Consider the following 12,630-nt stretch of genomic DNA (forward strand, 5'->3'; position numbering starts at 1 on the left):
ATGCATGCTGAGCAACCCAACCATACCTTAATTTATCATGTCTATCAACCATTATGCATGTAAGTTATAGTAAGATATACCATTAGTGCATGCAAACAACACAAGTAAGAAAAAAAAATACTAAAAAATTTTCAGAGATGCGTCTCCGGTTTCTGAGTACCTTTGAAAAATTACGGAGATGCATCTCTGGTTTATAGGAAACTAAAACGCTAAAAAACTTCGGATATGCATCTCTAGATTTTCTACAACTCAGAGGTCACGACAATGGCGTAATGTACCTTAATGAAATGGAAAAAAATTATTTTGATCATCAACTTCAGCCAACAAACAACTAATACAATATGGCTAAACTATCTTAAATGTGATTTCTAATAATTTCTAACCTTAATCATTGAGTTTTACTCATTTACATCGAAAAGTCGAACATTTATCGAAAACTCGAAAAACTTACAAGAAATTGATGTTTTTGATGAAGTTGGATGATGTTACAGATGATGGAATGAGAAGAGTTGTTGAATGAAATTTGTTTTGATGTAGAGAAGAAATTTAAGATATTTTTTTGAGTTGAGGGTTGAGTACACTGTGAAATGAGGAATGAGAAGAGTCTGACGCGACTTAACCTCCAAATTATTCCGGAGATGCATCCTGAAATATTATAACGTTAACTTGCCTTTAAATACGTCCGGAGTTGCATCTCCGAAAATGGTGGACATTTTTAAAATTACACGTGGTGCATAAGAAGCATATGAAGTGTGTAAAGAAACCCTCAAATATTTATTTCTTAGTCATTATTCTAAGTCACCAAGGACACAAATATCTTTATTCTAGACCCTTGTGGTTCCGTGGATCATTGTTTTTCATCGAATCATCTTTTAAGGCCAAAATCATATATGACATTTATTTATCCGTCTATCTTCTAAAATTTGACAAGATAGAAATATTTGGTGGCAATATTTTTCTATTTATTATATTGCATTAATGTAATCAATTTATTAATACTCTTAAATCAATTAGTTTAAAAAAATTAGTTTACATATTAATATTTATGAACAATATCCTATAGACTTAGGGGTGTTCGCGGTGCGGTTTGGGCGGTTTTGACGATAAAAATCATCCGAACCGCAAGAGAAAAAAGCATGCGGTTCGGTTTGGTTCGGTTGACTTTTAGAAATAAAACCAAACCAAACCAAACCAAACCAATGCGGTTTGGATTGGTTCGGTTGGTTCGGTTTTTTACAATATTTTTATTGAGTCATACATACACCTATAGAGAACAACGTAACTTTGTATTTAGTCATTCATACATTATTAAATAATATAAAAACTTATCATATTTAGACAAAAACTTCGCATTCAATATACACAAAATTAGGTTAGACAAAAATGGAATAAAAAACATATATATAATAGAATAAAATAATATCAAAGACATTATAATAAAATATAAAAAACATATGAGATGAGAGATTAGAGAAGATGAAAAAAAAGAACACATGAGATGCGGGATTGAGAAGAAATGTGTGATAAAAATGTAATTGGAAGAGAAAATAGTAACATAAAAGATAAAAAAGAAAGAACATAAGAGATGAAATATTAGAGTAGAAAAAGCGAAACGTACATGGTAAAGAAGATGAGAAGAATGTGCAATACTACTAGGAGAGATTTAAGAAGGTTGAAATTGAAATCCTAAGTGTGAGTAAGAGAAAATCATTTTTAATTGTAAGGTTAAGGCATACTAAGTTTGAGTTTTGGATTGAATGTGGGATAATTGAAGTTTGAGTTGTAACATAATGCGGTTTGGTTTGGTTTAGTTCGGTTTGAAAAATACAAACCGCAAACCAAACCAAACCGTGCGGTTTTGTTAGAGAATGACCCAAACGGATCCGAACCAAATGCGGTTTTTTGCGGTTTTGGTTTGGTTTGGTTTGGTTTGCGGTTTTCTATTGGGTTGGTTTGGTTTTGAACACCCCTAAGAAAAATAATCTAAAATAAAGAGAAGAGAATAGAAAGATACGTTGTATATATTTATAAAGGGTGTGAATAGAAATGCATTACTTTGTCGACCCATCTTTATTCATAATTTAGTTAGAAAAACATGTAAGCCCCACCATTTTTTCTCTCAACTTTGTCCTTTTCTCTTCCGTACAAATGAAAGACCACATTTTCTTTTCTTATCTTATCTTTTTCTTTCTCTATTTTCCTCTACGAATCTTTCGTACCTAACAACAAGTACCAAGTGGTGGACGGACCTTTTATGACTTGATATATACTAGAAAATATTTTGGAATAATATATTTAAAAAATGCCATATCATTAAAAGTAAACTACCCAAACTAAAAAAAACAAAAAAACTAACCACTCATTAATACTAATATACTATGATCTTTTTAAGGTACTAGAAAATATTTTGGAATAATATATTTAAAAAATGCAAACTAAAAAAGAATAAAAAAACTAACCATTCATTATCTTTTTGAGATGGATATACATAATCATTCAATAGAAATCAATCCATTTTTATTTTTATGATTTATAAACCAAACTATTTATTATAAAAAATAGTTTAAAATTTATAATTATTTTAAAATAAATTTTGATTTTAATCCAAATTATTAAATTTAATTTAATTTAAATTAATATTAAATTTAAAATTTAAAAATTTAAACAAATTTTATGAGATTTTAAAATATTTTTCTTTAAAATATAAAAATAAACAAATTAAAAGAAATGTTAGAAAAAATTTAAAAATCTGAAAATAAAAAACTATAAAAAATAACTGATTTTTTTTTATTATATCCTAAAAATGAAAAAAAATTATTTCAAAAATTAAAAAAAAAACTGAAAAAAAATATTAAAAAAAGAAATAAAAATAAAAAATATTTTCTATTCTGGAATTATAAAATATAATTTTTTTTGAAAATAATTTTTTTTTCTGAAAATATAATTTTTTTGATTCTGAAAATTTGAAAGAATTCTGAAAAAAAATATTTAAAAAAAATTCTAAATTTTGTTTAAAATATTTTTTATTAAAAAGAATATTTTTTTATTTGAAAAAAATACCGAATATAATTCTTTCGAATAAAAATTCTGAATATAATTTTTTTCATAATTTTTTTTTATAAATATTTCTTTTATAAAATTTAAAAAATTAACTTTAAAGAAATTAATATAAAATGACAAAATATGAAAAGAGATCAACATACAAATTTGATATATAATAAAATTTAAATAACTAATAATTAAATCAAATTATTATTATTATTATAGATATTAGTTTATATTTGGATAACAATGGATACTCATATCTATATTTTAGTATTTTATTTGAATTTTTAAAAATAAAATAATTTAAATATCAATTTAATTAAAAATAATCCTTTTTTGCACATCCCTCAATCTTCTAATATTTAAAAAAAACAAATTGTTATACATAATAATATAATTGATATTGATTTTCATCAACAAAAGAAGAAAAAGTACAGAATCTTGAAAATAATCAGGCATCATGTCACATGGATATGCTTTAAAATATGATATCCATATCACAAACATAAAGTGACAATAAAGTCGTTAATAACATGGGTTTGGTCCAAGTGGTATAAAAAACTAAAATGCATCTTAAATAAATAGTCAAATATTTGACTTTTAACTCATATGAAAAAACTCGTATGGCCAATAGTAGATATTAACCACTCCAAATTCTCGGTTATATCATATTCAAATAATAATAAAAAAAGCAACAAAGTTAAAGATTACACAGAATGATAAGATTGAGATCATATAAATCAATAAAAGAAAGGATAAAAAAGATTTGTTAAAGCACTAAACCTTATCATTAGAATATTATTATTAAATTAAACCGCAATTATAACTCAAGTTGAGCAATTATATATAAAGCCTCAGAAACAAAAGACAAACACATCACTAAATTTTTTTAACAAAAAGAATGAAATTTGTGGTGAGTCTTTACTTTATTCTATGTTTTGCTTCTTCCATTCTCATTGTAATGGCTTTAGTACAAAGAACACATCATATGTTTGGAAGTGATGAATACCATGTTCGTGTGATTAATGGATTCACTGATAATTCTTCTGTTCCTTTAGTCATTTGGTGTTCATCTGAGGAAATGGATCTTGGTGGTCGTGCTTTGCAAGAACATGATGAATTTAGCTGGATTATGAGGCCCAATTTTTGGAGTAGCAACTATATGAAGTGTACATTGAAATGGGATAGGACAAGGAGGAGTTTTGATGCATTTAAGGCTTCTAGGGACACACAACGTTGTGGATTACTTAGGTTGTGTTCTTGGAGGGTTACACAAGATGGGTTTTATTTTAGTAATGATGAAGTGAATTGGAGAAAGGATTTCATATGGTGAATGAGTGAGTAAGTGTATGATATGTGATGCCAAGGTTTTCTCCTAGCTTGGATTCACCAAACCATGTATACTAGTTTTGGCAATATGTTTAATTGAGATGTGAGGAACTAATTTTGCATAATTATAAGAGGGTGTATGCTTTGTAAGATCACAATACCTATTATGTGTTGAATCATATATAATAACATTTAAGATGTTTTTAAGTAAGCAATGGTAGTTAAACAAGGTTGGAATTTGATGAGCAGTGGTAGCTAAAGTCTTCAAAGCTAGGTACTATTCCAGATCCTCTTTTTTTAGAAGCTAATTAAGGAAATAACTCAAGTTTTGTGTGAAAAAGTTTATGGAAAATTAGGAAAGTCTTGAATCTTGGTTGTAGGTGGAATATTATTGATGGGAATAAGATTAAAGTGATGAATGAACCTTAACTAAGAGGTAAATAAAATGGTTGCTTAGGAGGGTCCCAAGGGCAAGGGGCATATGATATTATTGTTAATGATTTAATGCCGACAAATATTAAAAAGTGGTATGTCTAGAAAAGTCGATATTTGTTTATCCATGAAGTTGTTAACGATATTTTAAAGATACCTCTATTGAATGAAGTGAAAAAAGATGGTAGGACGTGAAAGAAGAACAAAACAATAATTATAGTGTCAAGATTGCTTATAAGTTGGTGAAGAGGTTCAAATCAAATCAGATTAACCATAGAGTGGAGGGGGATTGATGCAGTTTGTGGAACATTATGGCACCACCTAGAACCAAACATTTACTGTGCCGTGTTTGTAGGGATTGTCTCCCAACTCGGATTAAGCTACGACAATATTTTGTTTTATGTCCTGCAAGTTGTCAACCGTGTGAGAATATAGAGGAAGACGAGTGACATATGTTCTTTGGGTGCATAGCAACTAACCAAAGCGGAAGAGTAGCAGGTTTGTCTTCTATCATAGAACCTCATCTTCAAAAGTTTAATGATGCTAAGACCCTTATTCTTGATATTTGTAGTAAAGAAGATATAAGGATTGCAGGGAGCGTTGCAGTTTTGATTTGGATCCTTTGGAATAACATAAATAATATGATTTGAAATAATGAGAAAGAAGAGGAGTCCAAGCTAGGATTGCAAGCTTATCATACTTGGCATGATTGGTTTAAAGTTCAAGATAACCATGAGAGTGAGATCGTTCCCCACAACAACAAAACAGTTTGAACCCCGTCTATTATAGGGTGGGTGAAGTGCAACGTCGATGCAAGTTTCAATAATCAGAAAGGGCCAACTAATAGAGAGTGATGTGTTAGAGATTTTCTTGGTAGATTCACTATTGGAGGAATTTTGTGGGATGTTGGTCTTTTATCGATTATAGAAGCTGAAACCTTGACCATGAAAGAAACAATTCAAGCAGCCATCCAGTTGCAACTAGATTACATGATCTTTGAAAGCGGATCTCAAATAGTGGTCCAAACAATTCATGGCAACTATGAGGACAACTCGGAATTTAGTTTAATCATTATGTCTATTAAAAGTATTTTACATTGTATTTCTAACTTTGAGGTAAAATTTGTCAAACATCAAACGAATTTGGTTGCCTCCTTGTTAGCTAAAACGATCAATTCTTAAACTCGATGTAATTTATTTAATTGCGTTCCTCCTTGCATTAAGCGACAATTGTTACATAAAATACACTAAGTTTGTTTATGTAAGAAAAAAATAAATTAATTTAACTGCAAATGTTTATGTATAGCTATTATTTAAGAGATAGAGATAGTCATAATTTTTTTTATTAATTCATATATTTATTATTAACAAATGTATTTATTATTGAACGAAACAAATCAATATGTAATAATGCTAGTAATTTAGAGGTGAAAATATTTTTTTTTAATTGATTTTTTTTTAATTGAATTTTTTTCCACATGTTTCTATTGTTGGCATACTCAAAACGAGCATCTGATTAGAATTTTAGATTCGGCAATTTTTTAACAATATTTGAGATTAATTTTAAACTAGAACTAATCTTTTATGCAATATCTATTTTTCTTCATTCAGTGACATGAAGCTTTTTTTTTTAAATCAGATTTTTTAAAACAATATTTGTTTATCCTATTTCCGCTAAACAATATGGATTCATATTTGTGACCAATAGCCTTACATGTTTTTCTATTGAAGACTACATCATATCTATTGTCACTAATTGAATTTTATGCATCAGTCTTTGAATAAGTAAAATATTTTTAATATAAAAGTTGTTACATAGAGTACCAAAACCAATGTTACTTCTATCCTTGAGTGATATGTTTTAGAACATAAATTTTTCTCATGTCACATGAATGGAGCATAGGTAGCATGATTAATGTCTAAGTTGTCTTAACTTTGTCGTTTAACATATATGCCACATAAATTATTTGACTTTTAGGTACGGGTCTTTTAATGTTAGTCCTAGAAGGTATTGTGTTAACATAGAAATTTAAAATTATGTTCTTCTCTTCTCTTTTCTTCTCTTTAGAAGATGTCACACGCAATGTGTTAAATAATGTATATGACAAAATTAATACAATAATAAATAATTGGTAATTCAATTTGGTATAAATGCACTTACGTCTAGAGGGAATTATCATAAGAAAGGAAGTTCACCTTTAATAGTAAAAGTATAAATTAGTCTTAATTGAACCTTCATAGTTCAATGTCTCTTTTCTTAATACTACACGTAAATTTCTATTTAGGACTTCTCCTAAATATGAGACACCTCTCACTTTCTCTTAATCACTTTCTTAAGTGTTTGGATTATTATAAAGTTGAACGAATGATGAAACTGAATACAACTCAAATAAACTCGTTCACAAAGGAATGATTTTAACGAATATAGTTCTCATAATTTAACAAAGAAAACACATAGACTCATAAAATTAAATAGATCTTGCTGGTTGTATCAAGGTCCAAGTCTTCTACATAGAGAGCTTATGCTTAAATAGAAAAGAACCCAACTGCATGACCAATTAGGGTTTCGAACAAAACTTGCGACTGAAGTAAGCGCAACTCAATAATCTGATTTAATTTGATTTGTAATCTTTCATAAATTAAATCTTCATTAATCTGATTTGGTCTTGATATCTGATCTTTTGGAAAAACTTTCCTAATTCCAAAAAGCACATAAACAATCAGACAATTAAGGAAACAAATCAGACACAAGATTCACTTCCGTGTTGAATAGGTTGAGGCAGGATGTTCCTCAATATGTGAGACATCTTGCTCCACATCTTTGCCTCTTGTTTTGAGCTCATAGAGACAGGATGTCTCAACATAATATCATGACATCTTGCATTACATCTTGTCTATAAAATTATGTCAATCACTTGTAATAACAATCTTCCCCTTTAGCCAATTTTTAGGCAAATACAACATGCAAGATGTGCTACTAAAATAAGAGGATAAACTCCATGACATGTTTCAGAAAATAACAGAGAGCAACGAAAAATAGATATAAAACATATTTGAGGATCTACAAAACTAGCAAGAAAAAGTTTTGATTAGTCTTGCAACATCATATTTGTTCATCAAATTGTTCTCCTTGTAATTGCCTCAAAATGGGTCACTGGTCAAAAATAGCAAACCATAAAGTTAAACAACTCAAGAAGGGCGGAAATCCAAACCAGAAAACCAAACGAATTAAAAATGGAACCAACCCAGAAGGGTACTTGGAGCCACTGTCCTGCTCTGAGGGATATGTATTCAAACTTTAAGAAAAACCCACACATGAGGTAAGGAATCATCAAAACACATAATCTTTTAAAAACAACTTCAATCTTCATAGACTTCAAATTAACCAGATTCAAAACCACCTTCACTGTCACCAATATCAACTTTAATATCATTATCATCCTTCTTCTCAATAGTCATGACATTGTTCTCATTAGCAGCCTGAGATGTTGATGCTCCAACACCCTTGGGGCTTATCATCTTGATCAGGTCATCGAATTTGTTCTTTCGAATTGTGGAGGTCATAATAACTTCTTGTAAAGACTTAGACACATGCATCAATTCCAACAGAACATTTCCTCTGGAAGTACCAGAGAGTGGGGAACCTCAGGAAGTTCATCTTCAATAGTCAGATCAAAATGAATGTTTGAAAGAGAGATGTCTGGAACATGACTTCTAGCAAACATACGATAATTGAAAGTTAATAGGCTAAAACCAACACCAACAATATCCTCACTACTTACAATATCAGATTTTGGGTAATAAGAATACCATAAATAAGAAATGGAAAGCCAATGGGTAATTTGACAGCTGTCACGGTGCGAAAAATACCACGGGCGTTCGCACGCCCGAAATTTATTTATTCTAGAAGGAAATGGAAAATATCAATAAAACCCTTAAAGAAAAAGAAAATGGTCGTCGCAACCAAATTCAGGGAAGATATTAGCATCTCTCGCATCCGTTGTACGCAACGGGAACCATTTAGTTAGATTTGCGAATAGAATGTTTGGTTAATGTTATTAGATTTCTTCTATTTGTTAAAACGTTAAAAGGATAAAAGGAAAGGACTAAAAATAATTTTTCTATTAGGGTGTCTGACGAGACGTTGAATCTTCCTTCTATATATCCTTAAGTACGATGGGGAATTCAAGGATACGTAGTTCTGGGTAGAAAATATTTGTTGGTTGGTCAATATTAGCGAAATGTACTTAGTCACATTCGAACAGAAATTATTGCTTGCTACCCAAAACATGGAGAAGTGAACATTGACATCGCATTAGAATGGACAACATAATCTGGAATCTCACAGAATTATGTTCTCATTGCATTTGAGCGAAAAGCGTTCAAACTTCTTGCACATGGTAGGAACGAAGCTTTGTTTGCATCGTCTCAGATGAGACGAAACATATTTTGTTTATGAAAAGATTTTGACATTGCGCTAAGGCGGAAAGAGATGATTTGATTGGCTGGGACTGTTTTTGAGTGGATGACGAGTATTCAAATAGTCAAACTATATAATAGGAATCCAAATACTCGGGAAAAAGAGGGACATACGCTAGACTATTCCTTTTTCATCCAAATTATTTGCAAAAAGTTTTTGATATGAATCAAATTAGAGTCTTTTGAAGATGACGAGTATTCGATAGTCAAGTTATACAACAGGTATCAAAATACTCGAGAAAAAGAGGGGAAAATGTCTTAACTAGTCCTTTTTCATCCATTTTATTCTAAAATTTTTTTACGCGTGTTCGGTTAAAAACGACTTGATGTTGATCAAATATTTGAACCAATGTTAAAAAATGATTTGATTTAATAATAAAAGGGTTTTGAAATTGAGGGAAATGTTGGTGGCACATTTTGAAAATGGCGTGAGGTTGATAAAGTATTTTTGATCTTAAAAGATTAATTATAATACTTTTATTAAAAGACTCATTGATTACTAAAAATGATAGATTTTTAACTATTGAAATTCATTAATTAATAAAGAAAATATTTTTAAATTTTTATTAATAATTAATTTCTGAAATATGTACACTAGCTAGTTTTGTTGATTAGTTATTGATAAGGAGATTTATGCAAAACTGTAAAGTTGAAATAATCTGATACATAGTTACAATTCAGTTATTTTCTTAGTTCTTACAACAAACCTTCCACCTTTTATACCAAAGCCTTCATTTTTAGGTTCCGTAGGCAGCAAAGGGGTGCAAGAACGAGTGTTGTTAGCACCTAGAACAATTTATAGGTTTCGCAGGGAGTGGGTGGGTGCAAGAACAAAACAAAAAAAATCACTTTTTAAATTTGCTATTGTTTAAGGTGTAGATGTTGTGTCAACCTTTTGGCGATCTTGTATTATTAGTCTATTTGTTGTTCCTAACATTCTTTGAGAGTCTTCAAAAACATAATGTTGGTTCCGTTTGATGAGAGAGTAGGAGCACATTCTGATGTTGAATTTTTGGATCAAAAATCTTTTTAATTGTGTAGTCAGGAAGTGTGTTTCGATGGTTGTTAAGGTTTATATATATATATATATATATATATATATATATATATATATATATATATATATATATATATATATATATATATATATATATATATATATATATATATATATATATATATATATATATATATATATATATATATATATATATATATATATTCGGTTTAAATCTCAGTGATTAGTCTTACATTATATGAAATTAAATATTTAAGAGATGTAACACGTATTCTTAATGCTTCAAGATTTTGAATATTGCTGTGTGATCCAATCTAGATGACCTTAGACACAAAATAAGTGTTTTATCATTTCATAAACGGTGATAAAAAGTTTATATAGTAACTATTAGATAGATATTTTAATTAGTAGTTTAATATATTGTTATTATAATGTTTTAAAAGTTTCTTAGGTTTTATGATTGTACCACTTGGATGATTATGATAGATTTAGAATTTTATATATTAGGTGTAATTTTTTATTTTAAAAGGTACCATAATCAAATGAATGATGTTTTATTTTCTATTTTATCTTTTTATTTCTTAGTTTAAAATTTTTATTGCACTTTTTTTAGGTAAATGTTTTTGTCTTCTTACATAAAGGTGTGCTTGGAATTGAAACATAAATCTTGCTGCGCTTTCTGTCATGAAATGCAAGGATGCTGGTTTTAATATCTGTTTGGAGGTGTTGTTGTTGGCTTTAGACTTGAAACATAATTTTTTTTTTCAATAAATTTGTCTCACTTTTATTTAACACTAATCCAAATTTTGTAAAAGTATTGAGCATTGTCTTTTTAATAGCAAATAGTTAGATATTAGTAATATATTTACATCTTTGAACTTCCAATTTCTTTAACTCTTAATTCAATTAGTTAAATAGGTTGAAATATCTCTTTCACGTGCATTGAACATTAAATTGTTTTTGTATTATGATATTGAATCATCTTTATAATGGATGAATAATATTAAATACCCATGTAATTGTTACTTCTAAGAATCATTTTTAAAATTAATAAAATGTTATATGATGACATATATTTGTTAAAGAATGTGGTGTGATCTAATTCATTTTTATAAAATTGGTTTGTAGTATGAAAATTGTTGCTCACATATAAGTACGTGTTCCGGTCATATATTGTTCAATGTGTCACTCTTAATAAATCCTTTCACGTTCAGAATTTGACATCTAGAATTTGGAAATAAATGGTGGATGACCCACTTGATAGCAAATGACCCTCTTGATAATAGATGATCCATCAGAATTTTTCGTCAGATGTAATGAAGTTTATCAATCCAAAATTGACAACCTTAAATATTCTTTCATTCTTCACAACAAGATTTGATCCTTTGATGTCTCGATAGATCACATCTCACGAGTGAAAGTATTCCGGGGCAGAAAACCATTATTTCATATACCATTTATTATATGTACTTAAACACAAGTTACAATAGAAGTAATCAATCGTTAAAGCTTCATGATATTGGGATGGTTAAGTTTTCTAAGAGTCATTATCTCCATTGCCACAAACTTTACATTATCTGAGTCTAAATTGTTATACCTTTCCTACTTCAATGCCATTATCTTCTGAGTCTCAATGTCCCTTGCCTTATATACATTGCTATATGTACCATGTCTAATCATCTCTCTTAAAGATCTCCAGAATACGATATGATGTATTTTGGTGGAATAATCTTATAAGCTAACAATTGTGTAAAGTTTATGGTAAGGGAGATAATGATTATGAGGAAGTTTGATCATCCAAATATCATGAAACTTCAAGGGTTAATTATTTGTACGTTATGTTGTAACTTATACCTTGTGTTTAAGTACATTGAGCATGACATTGCAAGACTCTTATACCTTGCGCTTAAGTACATGAAGCATGACATTGTACAGCTCTTAGGCAATCCTGATATCAAGTTCTTTCAACCACATATTAAGTGCTATATGAAACAATAATGAAGGTTGTGGATTTTGGATTGACAAACTTCATTACATCCGAGGAAAAAAAGTCGCTCACTAATCGTGAAATCACATTATGGTATTAAGAGTCTCGTTTAAGATTCAGTGGGTAATCTCTTATTAGGTTTCTGCTATCTAGTCATTCATCGTTTATTTTTATGCTCCAAATATCCAATTTTGGGCATGAGAGGTGTGTTAAGAGTCTCACATCGGACAATATATGGTATGAACATGTCCTTATAAGTGGGGGTGATTCTCACCTTACATGTCGGTTTTGTAAGGATGTGTTAGGTTAAATTTTAATATGGTATCAAAATATCGATCAGA

General features: G+C 29.2%; 1 protein-coding gene across 1 annotated transcript; it reads left to right on the top strand.

The window, feature by feature from the left end:
* Positions 1-3,931: 3,931 nt before the first annotated feature.
* LOC127075462 (S-protein homolog 5) lies at positions 3,932-4,915 on the top strand. The gene has a single exon (XM_051016931.1). The coding sequence runs from the start codon at positions 3,947-3,949 to the stop codon at positions 4,376-4,378; it is 432 nt and encodes a 143-aa protein (XP_050872888.1). The 5' UTR covers positions 3,932-3,946; the 3' UTR covers positions 4,379-4,915.
* The last annotated feature ends 7,715 nt before the right edge of the window (positions 4,916-12,630 follow it).

The sequence above is a fragment of the Lathyrus oleraceus genome, chromosome 1 (genome assembly GCF_024323335.1).
Source record: "Lathyrus oleraceus cultivar Zhongwan6 chromosome 1, CAAS_Psat_ZW6_1.0, whole genome shotgun sequence".
Classification (NCBI taxonomy): Eukaryota; Viridiplantae; Streptophyta; class Magnoliopsida; order Fabales; family Fabaceae; genus Lathyrus; species Lathyrus oleraceus.

Coding starts and splice junctions, on each gene's coding strand:
- LOC127075462 (XM_051016931.1), top strand. CDS start 3,947: ATGAAATTTGTGGTGAGTCTTTACTTTATTCTATGTTTTGCTTCTTCC.